The 24,904-nt window shown below is 37.5% G+C and overlaps 1 protein-coding gene across 1 annotated transcript in view; it reads left to right on the top strand.

The window, feature by feature from the left end:
- VWDE (von Willebrand factor D and EGF domains) overlaps nt 1–24,144 on the top strand; it is a gene marked incomplete at both ends in the record, with an annotated part of 62,386 nt that extends 38,242 nt beyond the window's left edge. Inside the window, 11 exons of the mRNA XM_081146978.1 lie at nt 3,725–4,276; nt 5,580–5,675; nt 5,756–5,851; nt 6,824–6,919; nt 7,755–7,850; nt 9,718–9,813; nt 13,405–13,500; nt 13,605–13,700; nt 14,427–14,522; nt 17,410–17,513; nt 24,058–24,144. Coding sequence (XP_081003104.1) covers nt 3,725–4,276; nt 5,580–5,675; nt 5,756–5,851; nt 6,824–6,919; nt 7,755–7,850; nt 9,718–9,813; nt 13,405–13,500; nt 13,605–13,700; nt 14,427–14,522; nt 17,410–17,513; nt 24,058–24,144 — 1,511 coding nt within the window. The remainder of the gene's footprint in view (nt 1–3,724; nt 4,277–5,579; nt 5,676–5,755; nt 5,852–6,823; nt 6,920–7,754; nt 7,851–9,717; nt 9,814–13,404; nt 13,501–13,604; nt 13,701–14,426; nt 14,523–17,409; nt 17,514–24,057) is intronic.
- Between the last annotated feature and the right edge of the window lie 760 nt (nt 24,145–24,904).

Below are 24,904 nucleotides of genomic sequence, written 5' to 3'. Positions count from 1 at the left end.
TACTGCATATAAGCGATGTCCTCTGACGTGAGGGGTTAGAGTATAACAACACGGAACATGACATGTGATCACGTAGTGCGATACGGCGCTCTGTGTCTTTTGATAGAAGTGCATAGAGAGAACAGCAGGGGTACCAGCCAGGGGATCGTGTCCACCTGGAGGGATGCTGGAAAGTTTCCAAAAGGCAGTGTCTTCCTGTCCTCCCTCCTGCCTTCCCTCTGAGACCTGTCCGTCTGTCTCATGCTTCCATGTCTGCGGTCCTGTCTTGTTCTTCAATTTATTTTCTTCCTTAGATTCCACATATAAGTGAGATCATGTGACATTTGTCTTTCTCGGACTGGCTTATTTCTCTTAGCATAATATTCTCCAGGTCCATCCATGCTGTGCCAAAGGGTAAGAGAATATATATGCACAGCCCATGGACACAGACAATAGACAGGGGAAGAACTGGGGAGTGGTGGGGGGTGGGGGGAGGGGTAAAGGGGAGAAAATGGGGGACATCTGTAATACTTTCAACAATAAAATAAATTTTTAAAAAATGTCTGGGGATTCATAAAAAAAAATTTTAAAAAATGCAGTGTCACTACAACTAAATCTGATGTTTTGGATCCAGAAAGAGAAAGGCATCCTAAGTAGAGAAAACAGCAGGGGCAAAGGTACAGAGGCGTCACACACAAACGTCCCAGCACACCTTGGGCACTGTGAGTAATTTGGTATGCCCGAAGTATGGGAGAAGGGAGGGCGCTACAGGGGTTGAAGCTAGAGAGGCAGCCAGTATCTGGACCACTAAGACACTGAGAAACAGGATAAGGTTTACACTTGAGAAAGGCTATTTAAGAGCAGTATAGAGGATGGACCACTTGCGGTCAAGAGCTGTGTAAGTCTGAAGATGGAAAGAAGGGTTAAGACAATATCACAAACATATAGGAGAGACATGAAGATATTCTGATCTAAGTGAGGGAACAACACTAAAGAAGAAAACTGATAATACTTGGTCAGTGACTGAAATCAGGAGTGGGTCTTTAATTTCATCAAATGGTTTTTCAGTATCATTTATTAAGTTGCTATGATTTCCTTTAACATTTCCTTAGACTAACTTATTCAGAATGTTTTGGTGTATCAAATTACATTTTTAACATTATTTTAAATTATTTTCTTCATTAATATCCTAATGTGACTATGTAATGTAATTACATTAATAGAGATGCAAGTCTATTTAATCCCAATGCAGAAATATAGAACCACACTGCTACATTTGATTTACTAGTATTTTAATTGTTTATGCATATTTAAAAATAATATTTAGTATAGGATTATGCCACTCTGATCAAATGTCTGTAAAACTTTTCATCTCTTTCTGTGCATTGCAACAATTTTGTAAAATATTCTTTCCTTGGTTATTTGGTTAAAGTCTTCCCATTAGATCATCTGTCCTGACTTTGTTTTGAGAGGTGATTTCAGATTATTTTCTGTTTCTTTCATGGTAATTATTATATCAACTACTCAATCACTTTTCCAGTCAATTTAATCATTTATATTTTGGGGGGGAAAAATCATGTTTTTCATCAAGATTTCAAATTCTTAGTTTAAAATCACATCTAGTATTCTTGTATAATTTAAAATTTTCCTTATATTTATAGCTTTTTCTCTTTTATCTCCAAAGTTGTTTAGTTTTATCTTCCCACTGTTTTTATCTGGACAGAGCTTGCCAAAGGTTATCTATTTGTTTTTGTTTTTTTATATACTCATTTAGATTTACTTCTCTGTTGTCTGTTCATAACTCCTATTTGACTTGTTGTTGATTTGTAATAGTAATTTGCATCACATGTTCATGAAATTATCTTATTTCAGTGGCTTACCTTTATGTTGTCTTTTTATGCAGAAATATTAAAATTTTATGTAGTCAAATACAGGTATCTTTTATTACAATTTTTATTTATAGCTTCCATTTTCAAGTATTTAACTTCCAAGTTATGCATATAATCTTTTCAATTTTCTTATAGCTATTTATTACTTTGTATTATTTTATATTTTACATTATAATGTCCATCTGGAATTTATGTTATGAGCTAGAGACCCAATATTTTTTCTTTGGGATAAATAAGCAGTTATGTATTATCACTCATTAAAATAAGCCATTCTTTCACACTGAATTTAAATACCATGCTTTTTATATTAAATTCACATATACACTGAGATACATTTCTGAGCTTTCTATTATGTTTTTATTACCTGATGGTCTTTTTCTATGCCAATAATGCATTATTTTGATTAGTATGGCTTTATAACACACTTTAATATTGCTAAGGTAAATAGCCCCTCACAATTCTTCTACTTTGTAATTTTTCAATATTTCTAATGCATACTTTAACATGAACCCTAAGATCATTATAATAAATTTCAAGAGAAAACAATGTATTTTACTAACGTGCATTTGCTAATATGTACTCCTCCCTTGATTTCTTCTGCTATATTTTTCATAATCTGGAATTCCAATTTTTCTCTACTTTTTCCTTCAATTCTAACACCAAAAACTCTCCTAAGAAGGTGATTCCTTTGAAGCAGTTTGGGTCAGGAAGAAGCCGTCCTTCAGTGTAGAAAGGCTGGGGAAGACACGCTAACTTGTCTTAGATTTTTAATCAGTTCACCCAAGGATTGATCCAGGGTCCTCTTGACCTTTGTACTGCGATGACTGCTTGGCCCTTACTTTTGTTTCGGGCTACATTTGGTATACTCTTGTTTCTCTATTAGTCTGAACCCCTATGCTTTCTGTGTTTTACGAAGTCCTCAAAATTACCAAAAATCTTTCATTGCCCTTGTTTTTGTTTGTCAGTTATGTTAAGGATTATTTTTTATTGTTGTTTTTGTTTGTTTTCTTCTGTCTTTTCCTGGTTTTGATTTGTTTTCCCCTTTTTTCATATTGTAAGGGATTTGAGAAGAGCTGTGCATGAAGACAATGGAAAAATTAATTCTGAACTGACAGTAGAAAATATAAAAGGGAAACATGTCTAATCACTGCTTAAAATTATCCAATATTAGATTTTTCCATACCAAAGAAACTTTTTAAAAGAGTTACTGGATAAGCAAAATAAAGTACCTTGGAAGAGAGAAAAAATGATGTCCCCTCCCCCTTAAAAAGAACACGCACAAATGTTTAATTGGTAAAATGATTAGAGCCACGGTGTTTTGTCTCTCCACAACATAGCATTTATGTAATTATCAATTAATTTTCATATAAGCATTCCATTTCTGTCCTCGCTTTACCAGGCAAAATAAGCTGTTCACTATTCCATGGTCCTATCGGTTCCATAGCTGTCACTCTTACAGTAATCAAAGGTCATTAACATGAGTTGCTGGCATGTCTGTATCCTTGACAACACCAAGTTTCTTGGGGATGGAGCTGTGCTTTCTTTTGCTTTGAGTCTCATGTATTAGGTGGTAATAAATGTTTGTTGACTATTTCTAACTCTTCATAAAATTATTAGTTATTATTCTTTAATTGTTATAGCATTTAACATTCTGTGGTACCTTGTTTAGTCCAATAGATTTTAAGTTTCTTGAAGGCAGGAGTTGTGGGATGACTCCTCATTACTGCACGGTTCCTAGTATACTGTATACATGCAATAGATATTAAATAAAGGAATGAATTACTTAATATTAAGTACTGTGGGTAGAGCAGACCCTTAATAAATATTATTGACTAACACTTCTTTTTTTTTTTTAGATGTAAATTTTCAGTCACCGTCAACAGAGCACTTACTAAATGGTGCAAGTTTTACCCACAGTCCAGCTACTATCAAAACCAGTGACATCTCCTACTTCTCATTAAAATCAGTTACAACTCGAATGAAAAATTCGAAGGCAATTTCTCATCAGATATCAGGGGTGAAACACGTGGCTCACACTCTGAGCACAGATCTCAGTCTGGGGGAGTTAGAAGTTCCCATGCACAACCACCGGTCTATAAGTATTAACCCAAACCGCCCCAGCGAGGGAGTGAAGGGCGCTGCCCAGGGCACCATCCAAACAGAGGCAAGAGGATCTAGCTCTCCAATTTACAAGCCTGCCCAAGGCTACGCACAGCATACGGGTGGGTTTGCAGCATCCGTTATTAGAGCCATCACTGTTTTGCCAGAAAAGCCCGAGTCCACCAAAATAGCAAGGTGTGCAGAATCGCCTTGCTTTGTGGGCGCTTCCTGTGTGCCAGCCACAGGCGGCCACTTCCCATGCGGCCGCTGCCCCCTTGGATATTTCGGAGATGGTATCAGTTGCAGAGGTAGTGTGAAAACTCTTCAGAAGGTTCAAAGAAAACTGTCTAGTTCGCATTAAAGTAATTACGAAGATGTTTTCTATTTATTAATTTCTATTTACTCCATATTTTTTTCACACTTAGAAAAATTAACATGGGAGTTTCTGGGTTATTTTTTTAAATAACATTATTATTAAACAGAATTATCACTATCTAATATATTTACTGAGTACCTACTGTGTTCCATGGTCTGTGGAAACATTATCAATTCTGTCATGTAATCTACAAGGACCCCACAAACGGGGTGTTGTTTTCTCATGATACAGATGAGAAAGCAGAGCGTTGGGGGCTAACCCACTTCCCTAGAGTTAAGCAGCTGCAGAGATGAAATAAGGGTGTGAACAGCACTGTGGGCTGGGTTCGTTTCAGTTCACGGTAGGCATATGGCCCTTTCAATGACTAATTCTGGAGTATTTGCTTATTTGTATAAACTAGGCTTCTCTGTAATTCCTCCAGCTCTCAAGAATAAAACAAGTTGGGCATCACATTAATTCTGAAAAAGTGTTTACTTTGCACAATTAGCAGCATTGTTTTCTCTGATTCAAATCATATTTTTGGCTTGGACAACATGGAAGCTATTTTTTGTTATTGTTGTTTGGTTTTGATTTGCTTGAGACCTACTGAAACAATAACACTGTTGGAGTAGTCCTTTGTTCTCAGTATCCCGAAAGGAACTCTTGTTTTGTTATATTTTGTTTTCTGTAGGAGTAATGGTAGTAATAATCTTCAATAATTGCATGTGTATAATACAAAACCTATTTTATTAACAAATAAAGCAAAACAGCCTCATGTATTTCAGTCACCTCAGAAGTGTTAAATGCCTAATAGAATATATCAGGTAATTATAGAAGCTTAAGGAGTACAAGCCTGCAAGTTTATTATGTATCCCTGGTATCTTGCTCTTTGAAATTTTGATTATCCTTGCCATTCACGAACATTCACCTGATTAGTATGTGACACCTCCTTGCCCTCTGGAAAAGACTGTAATCCCATTTATGGTTAGCAGCCATCTCTAACATCAGGTTTTGTTATGGGAGGAATTACCCATGTGATTCTTCTTTCTTACCCTTTTCATCATTTTCCTGTCAGTCTAGTAGTAAAACAAATATAAGGGGGGAAAGGATCTCATGGATAAATGTAGTGGTTATTATTTAGTAACAGTATCGAAATTTTCAAATTCCAGAGAATTTTACTTTTATTATAACTAAGTCAATGGGCAACATGTACATACTGTGTCAACAACTCAGCCTTTTATCCTTGATTTTTGCAGCCATTTGTAGACACCCATGTGGAAAAGGGAGGGAGTATGTTGCCCCAAACATATGCAAATGTAAACCTGGCTACACTGGTTCTAACTGCCAGACTGGTAGGTATAGCACTCCTTAGTTTGCAGAATTAATTTAATTGATAATTGATATTTCTAACCGTGAGCTTTATTTTATACAGCTATATGCCATCCTGATTGTAAAAACCATGGAAAATGTATTAAACCTAACATTTGTGAATGTCCGCCAGGACACGGTGGAGCAACCTGTGATGAAGGTGGTAATTCAAGTTAAAAATAAAATAAAACAATTTTAAAAAAACATTTTTAAAGATAGTTTTACTGTATACATACTAACATATATTCATTAATGCTGGTGAGGGAGTCAAAATTTTTAATGTTTATTTAAAATAATCTATTTGAAGATTTTAAAAACTTAAATGTCTAAAATCAGAAATCCAGCCCTAGCAGGTTTTGCTCAGTGGTTAGAGCATCAGCCTGGGGACTAAAGGGTCCCGGGTTTGATTCCAGCGAAGGGCAAGTGCCTCAGTTACAGGCTCGATCCCTGGCTCCCCGGTTGGGGCGCGTGCAGGAGACAACCAATCAATGTGTCTCTCTCACGTTGATGTTTCTTTCTCTCTCTCCTCCCCTTCTACTCTCTCTGAAAAAGCAATGGAAAAAACAGTCCTCAGCTGAGAATTAAAAAACACACACCCAGAAATCCAAAGAGCAATAGCTTATTTGTCCTTGGTAAAATTATCTTCAGAAACATTTTTTTGAGATTTAGTTATAAGTTGCCATATCCTTACAGATATTTTACCTTCAAGCAAAGGACACCTGATTATTGAATGACTTGTAAAACATGGTTCCAAAGAACTGTGAAATACCAAACAATTAGAAGATGTCAGGTAGTAAGAAGAAATCTAAAAAGCAATTTTTAAAAAACATGTCTATAAACACATAATTTCATTGTTCTGGTTGAAATCTTAAGTGGAGAGTTTATAAAATGGTATTCCTAAAGTGGATAATATTTTTAAAACATTGTTATTTTGAAAATAATACTTTTAAAGAATATATGTTGGTAGATGATACTATTAGTGAACCCCACAGAACCAAATTTCATAGTAAAAGAGAATTGAGTTTATTATAATTTGCTCTTACAAGAAACTTTTATTGTGGCTGTCCTTCATAAACATAAACTGACTTTGAAACATTGCGAGCTGACTTAATAACATAATCTGTGTCTGCAGAATACTGTAGCCCTCCTTGTCAACACGGTGGCACCTGCTTGGCTGGAAATCTCTGTACTTGTCCTTATGGTTTTGTGGGACCAAGGTGTGAAACAAGTAAGCAAAGCTCTCTGGGATCTCGTATAATGAAATTGTTTCTTTGAACAGTTTATGACTTTAATTCTAGCTGATATAAACCAAAACCCTGAGTAAAAACCACACACTCATGATTCATTAAGACAGTTAAGATTCTGCATACTGCTGGGAGTGCTGGGTGCCAATACTAAGATAAAGGAGTTTCTTCTTAGAAGCAACTCTCTTGTTTACCTTATCCATGACCATTTCTTCATTTTTATTTTTTTTTGAGACAACAAGAATTCAGTTTGTTGAACTGCCCATAAATTTATCTCATTTAATTTATACCTGTGATTACTTTCATTAGTAAGTAATAATTCTTTCAAATGGCCATTTCTTGTTTAACATTCAGCTCAATGGTTTTCTACTTTTCCCATCTCAGTGGGCAAAAAAATAAATAAAAATAATTGAATGTGGCCCTAGACAGTTCTGTTCAGTGGTTAGAGTGTCAGCCCGTGGACTGAAGGGTCCCAGGTTCGATTCTGGCCAAGGATATGTACCTCGGTTGCAGGCTCGATCCCCAGCCCCAGTCGAGGCCCATGTGGGAGGCAACCAATCGATGTTTCTCTCTCTCTCCCTCCCTCTTTCCCCCTTCCATTCTCTCTGAAAAAGCAATGGAAAAAATATCCTCAGGCAAGGATAAAAACAACAAAACTGAATGTGAGAATGGGGGACCATTTAAAGCCAAAGGATAAATTATTTTTATCTTTCCGTCTGATCTTATTAATTAGAAGATGTAATAGTCAGGTAATAACCAATAATATGACCAATTCCAAGCCTAATCTACTTTTCTTTTATTTTTGTCCTATGATCTTAGTGGTTTGTAACAGGCACTGTGAAAATGGAGGTGAATGCCTTACACCAGATGTTTGCCAGTGCAAGCCTGGCTGGTATGGACCCACCTGCAGTGCAGGTAAAATCAAAAATATTTTTAATAAATGTCAGTTAAAAGAAATTTTATTTTATTTTTTATTATTATTATTTTTTAATTTTCATCCAAGGACATGGTTAGAGAGGAAGGGGGAGAGAGAGAGAAAAACATCGAGAGGTTGCCTCCCATACCAGCCCTGAACTGTGACGGGAATCGAACCCGCAGACCTTCCAGTGTGCGGGAAGACGCTCCAACCAAGAGCCACACTGGTCAGGGCCAGATATATTTTTTAAAACCTATCTTTCATCTTAATTCTTTTTCTTCTTGTATTAGACCATAAACTGTATAAGAGCTTTAATAGTATCCAACCCAACCAATCCTTTTGTTTTTAATGGTGGAGACAGATCAGTGTAGTATCTTCTAGATCCCTTTTAAGGTTTTTTGTTGTTGTTTTACCACAGACATTCTGTTTCATTAAACATTCAAGCAATTCTGAGTTAAGTGGGCACCGTCACATGACTCCATTTATTTATCACAGTATCAGGCTTACTTCTTGGCAGCAGAGTTTGCAATTACCTATGTCTAATCTAATGTGTTGTGATCTAATGATTTTTCTCAACATAGATCTATTCAACGTTGATAGCTTGCCAACTATGTGTGAAGCATGTTGCAAAGGGAAACAAAGATCAATTTGATATTGCCCTGATTTTAAGGAGGATATCACGAGTGAAGGAGACACAGGGTACAATTATAAAAAAGACTATGATACAAGTTGAATTATAATAAGCTATGTAATTAATGAACAGTTCCTTAGAGGCAGAGAAGAGAAAAATTGATTTTGGCAAGTGCAGTTTGGAAGAAAAAAAGTATTTGAGGTAGACTTCAGAAAATGGATAAAATCTGGGTTAAAAAATGGATAAGGGTTTCACTCATGTGGGATATAAAACAAAAAGCAAGAAACGAACAGACTTGCAGATACAGACACCAGAATGGTGATTACCAGAGGGGAAGGGGGGTGGGGGAGAATGAAGACGGTAAAGGGGGTCAAGTACATGGTGATGGAAGGAGACGAGACTTTGGGCGGTGGGCACACAATGTAATATATAGATGTTGTATTATAAAGCTATGCATTTGAAATTTTATAATGTTATTAACCAATGTTATCCAAGTAAGTTAATTTTAAAAAAGAAAAATGAAATTGGGGGTATCTTTTAAAATGGAGCAATGGTAAAGAAGAAAAACAAAGACCATTTTTGAGTGTGCTAGGACTTGGGTGCAGTGCTCCTTTTTGAATTGGGAAGGAGACCCGTATATGTTAGCAGATTGCAGACCATCCTGTTTGAGCTTTTCAATTGTCGTCTCCTAACTTCTAGTCATTCTTTCAGCTTACCAAGGGCGTTCTGAACTCTAACCACAGTCTCCACGTTCGTATCTTGGTATTATTTGTAAGCTTAAAGAATAGACTTTCAGCCCTAGTCACTTTGGCTCTGTGGTTAGAGCATTGGCCTGGGGACTGAAGGGTCCTGAGTTTGATTCCAGCCAAGGGCTCATACCTTGGTTGCAGGTTGGGTCCTCGGCCCTGGTCAGGGCACGTGCAGGAGGGAACCAATCGATGAGTCTTTCTCACACTGATGGTTTTTTTTCTCTCTCTCTCTCTCCCTTCCACTCTCTCTGAAAAGCAATGGAAAATTAAAAGTGAAGATTAAAAAAACACAACAGACTTTCAAAGCTATTAACCAGTAATTTCATTCCTCTTATGTTTGGCAAAATCTAATTAATTATAGGTGATGGGTTTTACTTGCAGTAAAAATAAAATATTTCGTTATGCACTATGTTGTACTTTCTGTGCAGCTTCCATTTTTTAAATAATAAAACTTTTATGGTCTCTCTCCCTCTTGCTGTTCATTAGCTTGGTGTGACCCTGTTTGCCTCAATGGTGGTTCCTGTAATAAGCCAAACATGTGCCTCTGTCCCAGTGGATTTTTTGGTGCACAGTGTCAGAATGGTAATTATTCTTTTTAAAAAAATAAAAAGGCAAAGGAAAAGTTAGATATAAATAGAGCTCTGAGTAAATACAAAGAGACAAATTCTGAAGGGAAGATGCTATTCAGTTTTTTTTCTCTATTTCTTATGAAGTTGCAGGTTTGGCCACCAAAGAATCACACCAAATATATCAGAGTTATGATACATATATTAGGCTCACAACCATGGAAGTTGTCTGTGCAGTTTTGTAGAACTAAGGTGTAAAACAAATAAGCAAAGTTTTCTTGCAGTCTATTATAATGAAATGGTGCCATTTTTGTTGCCTTCACAGCAAAAACGTTTGACTTGTGGTCAGTCTAATGTCTACTATTATTTCATGATCTCTCTTGACTTTAGTTTTATTTTTTATTTTTTTAAATGTCTTTATTGATTTCAGAGAGAGGAAGGGAGAGGGAGAGAGAGATAGAAACATCAATGATGAGAGAGTCATTGATTGACTGCCTCCTGCACACCTCCTGCTGGGGATCGATCCTGCAACCCGGACATGTGCCCTGACTGGAAATTGAACCACGATCTCCTGGATCATAGGTCGATGCTCAGCTGCTGAGCCACACCAGCCAGGCTCTTAACTTTAATTTTATTAAACATTTATGAAGAGCCAGCTGTGCGCAGCACTGTACAAGGTGATGTGGGAACATAAAGATGCATCATTTTCCCCTTTATGACCAATTATTTTAACACTTCCCTCATAATGTTCATGCTACAGGTTTTTTCAGAATAATAGGATGTCCTGAAGCTATCAGTGTAGGCATGAATTAATGTCAATAAATAAAATTTAAAATGTATTTTCTGATCTTCATATTTTTGAGCTTATGCAAAATGTAGGGTAGATTTTTTTTTTTTAGTAAAGCATATCAGAACATGTCATAATTTAATTTCTAAAATTTATACTTTATTTTCCATGTTACACTTTGATTTTATCCCAATTTTTCATTTGGAGGTTGGCTAGGAGTCTTAGGTGGCAATTGAGGCAGAGAAAAAAGCCATTGTTTTAATACCAGATATGTGCATATAGGAAATGAGTTCTTATAATTCAGATTTCCTATAAGAAATCAGAGAGCAAAATAGAAGAAAGTAAAGACAAAGTTAAGGCAAATCTTGAAAACTAGAAGACTATGTTGAAACCCATGTTTATGAGCTATAGTGTTGAGTGGAGAATATAAGAAGGGAAATGAAAAGCTTACATCTCTTATACTACTTGAAGTAGATGTAAGATACAATTTTAAAAGTTCTCTAGCCCGGATGGCATGGCTCAGCAGTTGAGCATCAACCTTTGATCCAGGGAATCACGTTTCTATTCCCGGTCAGGGCACATGCAAGGTTGTCGGCTTGATCCCCAGTAGGGAGCGTGCAGGAGGCAGCTGATCAATGACTCTCTCATCATTGATGTTTCTATCTCTCTCTTTTCCTCTCTCTTCCTCTCCCTGAAATCAATAAAGACATATTTTAAAAAAAAAAAAGTTCTCTAAAATTTATATGCCAACTGTATAACTGGGAAAGAGGGAAATCTCTAAATTATCAAGTAGAACTAGTTATTATCTATTGAACATAGGTCATGTTAGCAGGTTTTGGAATTAGCTGGTCTCTACAACTCCCTAGCTGACATAATTTTGGAAATTTACTTAAAGTTTACTTACAGGGCTCAACCATCTTAGCTTTCAAGTTTGAACCAGACAGTTACTGTGAGGCATAAGTGAGACATACAGTCAACTACCTGCACATAAAAGCAGCCAGATACTATTAAGTAATAGTGTTATTGTCATTAAGACTTGTTACAGAAATGCAGAAGAAATAAAAACATGATCTTTATTTGTATTAAATCACATGCATTATTGAGCCTGATGTGAGCCCAACCGGCAGGAAGGAAAGATGGTACACACATCAAAAGTCATTGAATAAAATTAGGCAGACTGTGGTTAAAAGTAAACTATGAGCAGTATATACTGTGTGTTCTATGGGAGTTCAAAACTGAGCTAGAAACATCATGAAAGAGTTAAACTACACTATTAATAAGCAAGGCTTAAAATGTGTGGCTGGAGAGATGGTTAAATACATCTTCCAATTTCCTTCATCCTTGAATGCCATAAACCTGATCCGCACAGAAGGTGAGGCCAGATTACTTGGCTCACTTTGGAGTTTGATGGAAAATTTATCTGAAGCCTAGAGAATGTCTTAAATATTTATGTGAAGTTGAATTTTCTCCTAAATCTCCTTTTCCTAAAATGGGATTTGGGGTGGGCATGACCAAGCCTAACTTTTATGCCGTCCATTTCTCTATATTACTTATATTAGATATACTTTTTTGTATAACTGTAGTATTTATCTCTATACTCAAGTTTTGTGGAATGGATGAGTATTGATTATAGCAAGATTACCCATCATAGATAGGTCTTCTGTTCACTTAATTTCTTTAATTTTAAATTTCTAACTCTAGGTGTTTCTTATGGTGTTTTTGTAATAAAAAGAATACATTTTTTTCTTTATAAATATAAATAATCTTAAATTGTATAAAGATTAAGAAGCAGAAAGTATATGAGTATTTCTCCATAATAATAATAAAAAAGCAATAATAATAGCAGAGAAAGTAGACTCAAGCATTAACCAGAAAAAGCTCAGTCTAAAATAATGAAAATTATTCATTTGTTATTCAGTTATATTGTTTTTATACATAAAGGGCTACATTATTTTCATTTATAAACCCACTGGAAATCAGTTAAATTTTTCTTATAATGTTTGGAAATTAAGATAGCAGCTATTTAAGATGGATCTAATTCAAATGAGGAGTCAAGTCAGCAACATCCCCATTATCCAAACCAATTAATTTGACATTAATTTTTGAAACACAAACTAAAATTTAAAACAACTACATTTAATTGTCATATCTGGAAGAAACATGAAACAATAATAATCCTCTCATAAAAGATGATAAATATTAGCTTCAAACTTCATAGAACAGAATTATATATATATAGAAGATAGTGTATTCAAGATTACTCAGTAAATATTCCTAACAAAGCTGAGGATTTATCATTAAAAAGATTTTTACCAAACAATCATAGAAACATCACATATAAAGCTCTGCATTCATTACCTCAGTAGGTATTTAAAATTTAACCTAAAAGTATTTTTTAAATATTATGTGAGGTTATTCATATTTTTTCTAATTTCCATAGGAATAGATATATTCTTACTTTGAGCTAGGTTTTGACTTATTTTCTTGGTTTTGACCAGATCATTTCACTCTTTACTTCCAAGTATGGTAAAACATAAGATTAAGTTCATAATATCTGCACTATAATGCCAAAGACTCCATTGTTATGAACACTTCACCAATACAGTGCAAATTGTGCTAACCCACTAGCAGCTTATAGCTCTAAGGATTGTATTGTATGATTTAGAAGGGTGATTTTAGTGACTTGCAGTTGTGATCTTTTATTTTAATAGCACATCTCTCTGCCTTAGGGCCCTATAGATAGCAAGCTCATGATGCAATATGTAATATATAATAATTGAATATGTAATATTCACAGATTGCTGCCATGTATTCTTTTAGCTATCTGTCACCCTCCCTGTAAGAATGGTGGCCACTGTGTGAGAAATAACGTGTGCATCTGTCGTGAAGGATACACTGGTAGGAGATGCCAAAAAAGTAAGACACCACTACGTGTATTTGCCAACTACAGGTAAAGCAAACACATAAAATAACAAAACTATTACTATTTAAGAGCTGACATTTCATGTTTTTACCTTAAGGTATCTGTGACCCCATGTGCATGAACGAAGGAAAATGTGTGGGACCAAACATCTGCTCTTGTCCTTCTGGTTGGAGAGGGAAGCAATGCAACACACGTAAGAGGAATACTCAAAATGCTAAGGCCTGCGTTACCTTGTGAATGTGAATCAGAGTTTAAGACAAGTAGCGTTTTCCTTGTTTTTGTTTGTTTTTACTTTTGTTTCTTTGTTTCTGTTTCAGGTGATATCCTTTTGAAATAGAAATCTCAGTAAAATGCCAAGTCCTTTCAACTCATTCTTTCGATTGAGCAGAAAAGGAGGGTATTCTGTATTTTCTAGTCTGTTCACTACAATTGCCAGGATAAATAGCAAATCTTTAAGTCCTGGTTTCCTAGTCTGAAGTAGGAGTCAGGGGAAGGTTTTAAAAAATTACCGATTCCCATCTCAGATCGACCAGTTCAGAACCTCCCAAGGTTGGGTGCCACTGCTTTCAAAAATGATGGCAGCTCTCCTCATTCAAATGTTTCATTTTTCTTTTTATAAATTATTAGTTCAAATTAGCAGCTAATATAATGTATTGCTCAAAGAGAAAAACAAGAAACAACATAAGTGTCTAACATTTGGAGGGAAGTTAAATCACTCTATTAATGGAACATCACACAACCATTAAAATCATGTTTTTCAAGAATAAGTTGTGACAATGGAAACATTCTGGATAAAATGTTAAGGGAAAAGATCCTTTCATCAATGACTTTTAACTGTCTTTTTTCCTCTAATGAACATTTTTATGGCTTATGACAGGATTTTACTAGTAAATTATATTTTTAACATTTCTATTTGCAGCAATCTGCTTTCAGGAATGTAAAAATGGTGGTGAATGTATTGCTCCCAGTATATGCCTTTGTCCTGCCACCTGGGAAGGAATGCAGTGTCAGCTACGTAAGCCTACAGCATTTTTTTTCTACTATAGGTTCTGAACCTCCATCTTTTAAAATTATTAGCTGGAAAGCAGGGAAGAACCAAGCAGCCACCTTGGGTTTCCTATAGCCCCTACTATTTGTTGAATTTACAACCATTGTTTACCCATACAATATACCCTAGAAGTTTCCATCACTTATTTTGCAATACTTCCCATGCAATTTTAAATATTTTGAGGTATTCCAGGAACCCTCTTGAAATACCACCAAGTTATTTCTACATATATTGTGATTTTAACCTTTAAAAATCTCAATTTCTAATTAAAACTAAGTAAGCAACTAGCATTCTTTAACTTGGACAGTTTATAACCTCTAGAAATATTATTTATAGACCTAAAAGTCAATCATTAACATGGAATTATTTTTGTAAATCCCGGGCAAAATAAAGACATGTCTTTTCTGCTTAAACCAACCAAATGTAAGCTAGCTTTGATTTACTAAGAATTAATCTTAGATCACATGAACTTGAAAAGCTTTTGAGTTAGCTTCTGTCTTTCTGAGAATTTTAGAATACCCAATTCTCACAAGCCCTTGCCTTTAAATTAAATTTGTTAAGTTTATTTTTTATCGTTGACATTATTGCAGATGTCCCCTATTCCCCCCTCCCCCTCCCCCCACCACCACCACTTCCCTCCTCCACCCACAATACCATCCGGAGATAGAAAATTATCTCAGATTTACAACATAGGCAGACACAAACAGAACCCTTCTAGTCATGAGAAAAACTCACCAGTTTATGAAAGAACAATTAGATCCAAATTTTCCCTGGAGGCATTTACAACTTATATGTGTCCTTGACAAGCCAAGTTCCAAATGCCCCCCACCCTTTAAAGCTAGGACAGACCTTTCTCCCGGGCTCCAGGAGGCTGCCCCGAGATTGGCTGTGCTATGCAGTGCACTGTGCCCACCTCTGCTGCTTGGACTCAGGGGTGAGGTCCGAACTGTCCTCACCCCTTTGGCCCTTTGGGTTGGGGAAGCAGCGTCCTTTCTCTTTGGGAACTAATGAGAGTTCAGTCTCTCATGTAACCAGCAACACTTTTGCTCAGACTCTCAGCAAGCAATCCAATTAAAAAGTGGAAATGAAAAGCGGCCACCTTTTTCTCTTTCTCTCCCTGGGCTACCTCAATCCTTAGCCACCTTGAGGATTTTCTAGGAACAGCTTAAATAAGCCATGGCCTGCTGCAAGGAGGCCCACAGTTCCGAGAGAAACTCACCGAGCTCACTTGCGAAAAGCAGGAGGCCGGTGTGGTCCTGGGTGGCCCGGGCTTCTTCAGAATCGTGACCCACTACGTCAACTCAACGACGTAAGAAACATCCAGACCTGTAGAGAGTTTTTATGAGTTTATTTGAGCCAAACTGATGACATATGCAGGGAGCAAGATGTCAAATGCTCTCCCTTTATGTGTATTTTTAAAAGTCCCTTTCCTCAAAATGCTTTATTTTCAACTATCCAGAAACTGTCTAAATATTGATGACATTATTTGAGCAAGGTGTTCTACTGCCTTTTTCTGGAAAATTGTTTAATAAGTATTCAAATCCGTGATGTCAGTGATGCAAACGAACAGTGCTTCCTCAGCTGTGCAGTTTTGCCTTACACAACCTGCCCAACCATACACAACAGTCCTGGTGAAAACCTAACTTTTAAATGTTGCATTTATACCAAAAGAAATATTACCTTGAATTATACCAGTTTCCACTATGAGCTGTTGAAGCAGATACTTCTCTCATGAAAAATAACTGTATTGTTTATAAATTTATATTATGCTTATTTTCACTCAATATAGCTTTAAAATGTTTCCATGTCCTTAAAAACATAACTTTAAATGATATATTAAATTCCACAATACTAGTACTATAATTCACTTCACCTTTCCTTTTATGTGGAACATTTTAGTTATTTAGAAGTTATTGCTATAATAAGAATTTTCTCTCCATAGGTGGTTATATAGATAGATGACAGATAAATAGGTAGGAAGGTAGGTAGGTAGGTAGATACATAGACAGATAGATACTGAGATATAGTGAAATAAGGATATTTTTAAATTTCATTGGGAGAGATTTTAAGGAAAAAAAATTCTAGTACAGACAGTGAAAATCTTTAGACTGTTTCCAATAGAGTTGTTTCACTTTAAATTTCTAATGATGGTGCCCGGCCGGTGTGGCTCAGCGGCTGAACATTAACCTAAGATCCAGGAGATCCCAGTTTGATTCCTAGTCAGGGCACATGCCCAGATTGTGGGCTTGATCCCCAGTATGGGGCATGGAAGAGGCATCTGATCAATGACTCTCTCATCATTGATGTTTCTGTCTCTCTCTCTCCCTTCCTCTCTCTGGAATCAATAAAGATATATTAAAATAATAATAATAATAAATAAAATAAAGGGTGGAGTCCTTGCCTAACTTCAATAAATAAATAAATAAATTTCTGATGATGGTAAATAAAATTGTCTGGTTTTTCTTACACTGGCCTGTACTGAATTGTCTTTTTAAAATTTTTGCTAAATTGATAAAAAGCAAATTGTGAATGTCATCTTATATTATTGATTTGAATCTCCTCTCTAAAGATACCAAAAAGATATATTTTAAGTACTTGAAAATGTAGTCAATGAAAATTTTGTTTACTTTAGTAATATCTTTATAGAATTGTAAAACTGTTGTGTCGAGTTTTGGGTGGTTTGTTTTTGGATGTGTGTGTCTGTGTGTGCGTGCAGTATGGTTGCAGGAAGACAGGAGTGCAGTTGGTCATTCATAGATTCTTATGACTATTTTTGTAGCGGAGTTGTTAAATAACCTAAGACCACAAGTACTTGTGTCAAAAAATGGTGATTATAAAAATTTGTGTATTGCAGCAATTTGCAATCAAAAGTGTCTCTATGGAGGCAGATGTGTACTTCCCAATGTGTGTTCTTGCCGTACTGGATATACTGGAGCCAAATGTGAAAAGAAAATACAGGTATTTAAATTTTAAAACAGAAAAGAAATATTAGATATTGACATTTGCTATCTACTCAGATAATCTACTTAGTAACTGATACCTATCTGTTAATATTTTATTTCCAAAATAAAAAACATACAAGGATTTACTAATTGCCTTTAAATCTAAACATATTATTTTGTGTCATTGTAGAGTTATCTTATTATACAAAATTTTGATGTGCACTTAAGGAATTTCAATATGTAGATACAACCATCAAATGTTATGGAGTATTTTATGGCACTGGAGCTGAAAGAGAGGAAATATTCTATAATACAGATTTAAGACACCATTAATTTATATGTTCGTCAAATATTATATAAAAAGACAGCTCTCAGGGGCAGTGTGTTAGGGGGCTGAGTGAAAATGTGAAGAGACTAATCAAAACAGTAACAACAAAACTCATAGACACAGACAATGGCATGGTGGTTACCAGAGAGAAAGGGGGGTAAAGGAGGTAGAAGAGTGTAAAGGAGGGATCAGTGGTGACAGAAGACTTGACTTTGAGTGCTGAACACATAATACAATATACAGATGATGTATTATAGAATTGTATACCTGAAAAACCTATGTAATTGTATTAACCAATGTCCCTCTGATTCAATAAAAATTTTTTAAAAAAACCACATATGACCACCCTCACTCCTCTCAAAAAATCTACCACTTTTAAATCAATCAATCACTATTCATTGATATGAGGGTGGCCCTAAACATTTTCAGTGGATCATGTGCCACTAATGACTTGTCAATCCTTACTCTTTTCCCTGACAGTTCTTTCTCTTTATTCGCTCCCTATTAAAATCCTTTTCAGGAAAAGCAATAAAAAACCTCTTTGCATCACAAAAATTAGGATTTATTTGTATCTCAGAAATCAAGAAAGCAAAAGAAGAATAGAAGCTTTCTTAGAGTTTCTGAAATTGCCCCACCCTTACTTATAAGGCCAGTGCTATATAAATATCTATTTTAACATTTTCTGTGATTATATCTATAAGGTTAAGCTTCATTTTGTTTGGTCCCCAGTCTTAACTTTCTAAATATTAACAGCTGAGATTAATTTTTCAGTCCTAATTGCTACACATACCAGGGTGACTCTAAATGAGTACAACAAAAATTGCGGCATAACTCTCAAAAATTGCTTAAAGTTCTGAATGTATTGGTTTTCATTTTAAAAGTAATTATATTCTATTTAACACTTCAAAAAGCTAAACAGTTATAAAGTATGCTGGTGTACTAGAAGTTGAAAAATAATAAGCGCCTTTCTTTTTTGTTGGGTTTTTTTGATCCTCACTGGAGTATGTTTTTTCCATTGCATTTTAGGGGGGGGGGGGAGGGAGAGGGAGAGAGGGAGAGAGGGAGAGAGGGAGAGAGGGAGAGAGGGAGAGAGGGAGAGAGAGAGAGAGAGAGAGAGAGAGAGAGAGAGAGAGAGAGACATCAATTGGTTGCCTCCTGCACTCACCCCAACCAGGGCCCGGGCTGGAGCCTGCAACCAAGGTACATGCCTTGGCCAAAATCAAACCTGGTACCCTTTGGTCAGTGGGCCAACGCTCTAACCACTGAGCCAAATTGGCTAGGGCAGGACTTTTCTTTTTGAAGGGTGATGCTGAATCAGCCTGGCCTAGAGACAAAGTGGGTATATATGTGTGTGTGTGTATATATATACATATATATACGTTTTTCTACTAACGCTAGTGTTCAGCCAGTAGGACCCCATTTTGAAAAACACAAGATCATAACACTACCATGGTTTGAAAACCAGAAAACAGAAATTACTGAGTACTTATTTGATCAGCTATTGTTGAGAAATATAAAACATTGATTTCTCTCCTTTGGAAGACAGATTAAATATATGTATTATTTTATTTTATTTGAGACTTTTATGGCACAGAAATCCCTATGACCTCAAAAGTTTTCAACTCTAATTTGACATACTAAACTAGGTTACTTCTCTATATTCTAATTTTATGTATTTCTTTACCAACTTCATCCTTTCTCATAAGATAAATGGCAAATCATCTTCATCCCCATTAATATTCTAAGATGGCAGCTGGAACCATATTAAGAAAAGAGAGAACAGAGGTCTTGGGGAAGGAAAACAAAAAGACTAGCTCAAGGACCGCATGTCCTGCGTTACCAAAACCTGCTCTCCCAAGTTCTTTTTTTTTTTTTTTAATATGTCTTTATTGATTTCAGAGAGAGGAAGGGAGAGGGAGAGGGAGAAACATCAATGATGAGACTCATTGATCGGCTGCCTCCTGCATGCGCCCTACTAGGGACGGAGCCGGTAACCTGGGCATGTGCCCTGACCAGGAATTGAACCTTGATTTCCTAGATCCTAGGTCAATGCTCAACCGCTGAGCCATGCTGGCTGGGATTTCCCAAGTTTATTAGTTCAATTTTCACTCTAGCTTTATTCTATTGCTCATTGGTGTTATCAGTTTCATTTGTTTTTAATATTTCTTTGGCTCCTAGAAATAGAGGGGGGAAATGGAAGAAGACCAGGAGGTGATTTAGCCAGCCTGATCTCTCCTTTGGGATGGTAGACAAGAGAGGAGCAGGAGAGGAAATAGCAGGAAAAAACAACAACCAGCATTTATGGGCATTCACAGAACCATTTCTATTTCCTTTTCTGCTCCTCTCTTGTCCACCATCCCAGAGGCTGGCTAAATCACCTCCTGGTCTTCTTCCAGAATTTTCAGGTCATGGGTGAAAAAAAGAAATGGAGGATATTGATGGGATTGAAATCAATGAAATCTTTCAGTGAAAAAGACAGGGAATTACTGGCTAGGAAAAAATGACACAGAGAGAGGGGAAATGGGCAAGAGAGGAAAGAGAAGCTGAAGAGTGTGGGCTGATAAACAGCTTTGAGGCTCATAACCTGCTAACTGCTAATCTACCATTGGCCCTGCCATGTGTTCTCTTTGTGAACAAAGCATTGGACCCGTCTGTTTCCTCATCTGTAATATGGGGCTAATAATAATTAAACCTAATCATAAGGATTAAATACATTAATATATGTGAAGTACCTAGAACAGTGCCTGGTATGCAGAATAGTACATGTAGTATTCAAGCTCCACTAAGTCACAACTGCTTTGATCTTTAAATATGATTTTGATTACATCTGATTTATGAAAGCAGTATTTAGTCTCTAGCAGCAAATAGAACCTGCAGAGCTTCACATATCATGTCATGAGTAATGGTTAAACCGTTTTCTAACAGTCACTAAAATTTGATTTCCCTCTTCCTTCTACAGATAAAACGCCATTGAGTAATATCAAGTATATGAATTACAAGCCTATGCCTTAAGAACATAAATTTTTATTCAGAGAAAGATAAAGATAGATACTTGAAGTTTATTTGAACATCACTTCAAAATCCATTTTAAGGATTGAAAAAACTAATAAAATATAGAATGGTCTTAGTTGTTATTGTTAGAGAGAAGTGAAGAAGAAATCCCAGTAATCTAAATTTGACTTTGAAATGTGATTTGATATTTACACATTGAGATGATGTATCTGATAGTCCAGACATTCATGATATTTAATAAACTGAGTATTTTCCCAATCTTTACTGTGATGGTGTCTTTATCACCAGGGATTAGTCAGCAAAACAGAAGCCACTTGATGTATTCAGATATATAGTGTTTAATGCAGAATTAGGAATTTGCAGGACTTTTGAAAAAGCTGGGGGTGAGAATGGGGGGATTAGGGGCAGGGGTGGGTTAGAGGTCAGGAAAGCAGCTGCTGAAGGTCAAAGTGGTCGACAGTGAAGACGTCAGTGCTTTCCAGAAGCTTTCCTGGAGCTGCTGCAATACTTGAGTCTTCAAAAAATGCCATCAAGTATCTCAGGCAATGTGGGTCATTATCCAAAATTTGCTGAAAAGCCACTATGTACCATTTTCTGGAAAAAATAAGAAACTAATAATAATGGCTTTCTATTCAGTTCCATCTTCTAGCACTCCGGAAAGCTTTCCTCATTGGAAACCACCCCAGAACCTCACAGAGGAGGGGATTCTGGAAAATTTAGTTCCTGGCCTTAGAAGGAAGCACGACTGGTGCCGAGGGCACAACATGAGCTAACACACGACATACGCAATGCTCTGCATCTTACTGCTTTGGCCCCTGTTCCTGAGAAAAGCCAGGGGACTGGTTAAGAAAGGTGAAGGGATTAAGCAAAAACAAAATAACAAACAAAAGTCACAGACACAGACCACAGTACTGCGATTACCAGAGGGGAAGGTGGGGGGTAAAAGAGGGTAAAGGGGGTAAGTGGTGATGGGAGGAGACTGACCCGGGGTGGTGGACACAGTGCATACAGGGGATGTACAATTACACACCTGAGACCTATATAATTTAACTGACCAATGTCACCCCAATGAATTCAATTAAGGAAAAAGAAGAAAAAATAAGACACAGTCACTGTGTTTATATAAAAAGAACCTGAAGAGAGAGAAAACAAGACAGGGGCGTAGGTAGCAGCTGCACCCGCCGCCTCCCGCAGCCACATCAAACTCACAACTAAAACAGACCCACCGTCACCAGAGCCTCCTGAGATCCGGATGAACAGAAGCCCCACAACCAGGGGCTGAAGGAGCATCGAGACCGGGAGGAGGGGCGGAGACGCGGGCGGGTCGGGGCTGAATCAGACACAGGGCCGTGGGCCCACACCCGGTGCCTCCGGGTAAACCCGGGAGGGAGTCTTGGCGGCTGAGGTTTCCCGGAGGAGTGAGGGGTCCCAGCCCCACAGCAGGCCCCCAGCCCAGGGCTCCAGGCCGGGAAGAGACGTCCCCACAACTCCAGGCTGTGAAACCAGCCGGGACTGTGGCTGAGGGTCGCGGAGGCTGCGGGAGCCCCAGCAGCTCCTCTAAAGGGCCCGGCACGGACTCACTCGGACGCTCCCTCTGAGCCCAGCGCCGGGCAGCAGCCGGAAAGGACCCGGGACACTCGGGGGGGAACTAACCTGCCTGAGATCCGGGCGAGAGGCGGAGGGCGGCTTCCTCCCAGGCAGAAGGGCTGGCGGAGGCCATGGCTCCTTTGGCGAGTCCTCCCCGCACACGGCCGGCAGGCAGGCGCCATGTTTGAGTCGCCAGCACCTGACTCGCACCTTTGGCCCCGCCCCGTGATTCCCGGAGGCCCCGCCCCCCCCACCTGCAGCTCATCCAGGCCATTTCCAGGGGCTTTTCTGTGCAAGTGGCCTCTCGAGCCTCATGCTTAGGACTTTCCTAAAATCTCCCAAACAAGCAGCAGCGGGCCCCATATGGCTTGATAAGTGGCCCAGGCCTGGCACTAGCGGCAGCTGCACTGGCTCATAGCTGGGCCTCTCCTGGGCACCTCCAAGCCCAGCACAAGTAGCAGCCAACTACGGTTTGCTGAGTAGCTCATGCTGGGTGGCCCTGGGCAAGGCACTGGCACAGGCTGACTTTGCACCTCCCGGGAGGCCCCAGGGACAGTGCACCCGGTGGTCAGACTCGACCACGCTGGATTACAACCCTACCACATCCACGAGTGACACTCAAGGGGTGCACTTGGTGAACACCAAAGCCCCGCTGAAGTAAATCCTGCTCCATAGGGGTGTCTTCAGCACAGCAGCTCTTTGGCTGTAGTTGCAGCTGGTCCTCACAGCCGATTGGTCTGGGGATCAATTCCTCCCAGTGACGCCAACAGCAACCAAGGCTCAACTACAACAGGACAGTGCACACGGCCCACACAGGGAAGCACCTAGAAGGCCCAGCTCAGGGGACTGGGGAGGCTGAGCCACTGGACCCTACAGGACACCTACTACACAAAGCCACTCTACACATTCCAGGAGACATAGCAGCTCTACCTAATACATAGAAACAAACACCTGGAAGCAGCCAAAATGTGGAGGCAAAGAAACATGTCACAAAGGAAAGAACAGACGAAATCTCTAGAAGAGGAACTAAATGAAATAGATCCAAGCAAGCTAACAGATACAGAGTTCAGAATTTTGCTTATAAGGATGCTCAACCACATTAGTAAGAGTATTATGAAAACAACTGAGAAAATCGATGACATAATAAAGTACCAATTTGAAATGAAGGCTACATGAACTGAAATGAAGAATAATTTACAGGGAATCAACACTAGAGTAGAAGATGCTGAGAATCAAATCAGCAATTTGGAACATGAGGAAACAAAAAACACCCAAACAGAAGAGCTTGGGTCTTCTTTAAGAAGAAGCTAATGAACAAAAGAATCTGATGAACTAAATAGATCCAGAGACATTGACGCATGCAACAGACGATCATATTTCAGAGGAAAGAGGGGAGGGGAGGTAGAGGGTGGGGAAGAGATTAACCAAAGAAATTATATGCATATATGCATAACCCATGGACACAGTCAATAACGAGGTGAAGGCCTGGGGAGGGGGTGGGAGAGAGGTGGAGGGGGTCAGTTGGGGGGAAAAAATGGGACACCTGTAATACTTTTAACAATAAAGATAAATTTTAAAAAAAGAAGAAAAAAAAGAACCTGAATATATCTGTTTCTTCTTTTTGTTCTTTCAGGATCTTGATCAATTTTGGTGTAGAAGCAAGAGAGAAACTGTCACAAAATCAAATCCTGCTAAAATCCTGCTAGAAGTGTATGCTTAATAAAAACAAAATGAAAAGATGTGAATTGTTAGGGAAGTGGGTAATGTCAACAGGGAATATACATATAATTGAAAGATTTGTCTCAAGAGATGCAAATAATTGTAGATTAGAGTTACAAATCTTTTTCAGTACTCTCTCATATTTGACTTCAAACTTTTCATCTGTCATCCAAAGAACATTTCATTTTAACTTCAATATACCCATTTTAAATCATGTGGTTTGCAAAACTCATTTCGTTAGTTTCAGTAGAAAGAGTACAAGTTCCTAAGAGCCATGTCTAACTTATATGATAAAGTGAGACATTATTGGAATAAGATTATTGCTGACTTTGATAAGAATCTGTTAAGTAATAGCATTCAGTGTTAGAATTAACAAGATTTTAATTTATAATTTTATATTTGCTAAAAGGTATTTTTAAAGAATTATTTACGAGAATATAATGTTTCACCATGTTTTATTTTTGTTACCAAAAATATAACGCAAAATAAACCTTTAATAATTAGTCTGTACTTAAATTTTTAAGCTCTTGTGAAAATATGAGTACTGGAAAGAAAAAGTACTCCAAATAAAAATAAATACTTTCTTAAAGTTAATCATTGGAACTGAAATTCCTACTATGGAAATAGATATACTTTGTATATCCGTGTATTTGCCATCTTTGCTTGGTATACAACATAGCAATTTAATCAGTAACCTTATTTAATAGATTTTTAATATATACTTTTTATAGTTAAAAAGTTAAAATTGCTCAGGGATTGAT

Source organism: Miniopterus schreibersii (genome assembly GCF_964146895.1).
Source record: "Miniopterus schreibersii genome assembly, chromosome: 9".
Lineage (NCBI taxonomy): Eukaryota > Metazoa > Chordata > Mammalia > Chiroptera > Miniopteridae > Miniopterus > Miniopterus schreibersii.
The sequence above is the reverse complement of the archived record's forward strand: the minus strand, read 5'-3'. Positions and strand labels throughout refer to the sequence as shown.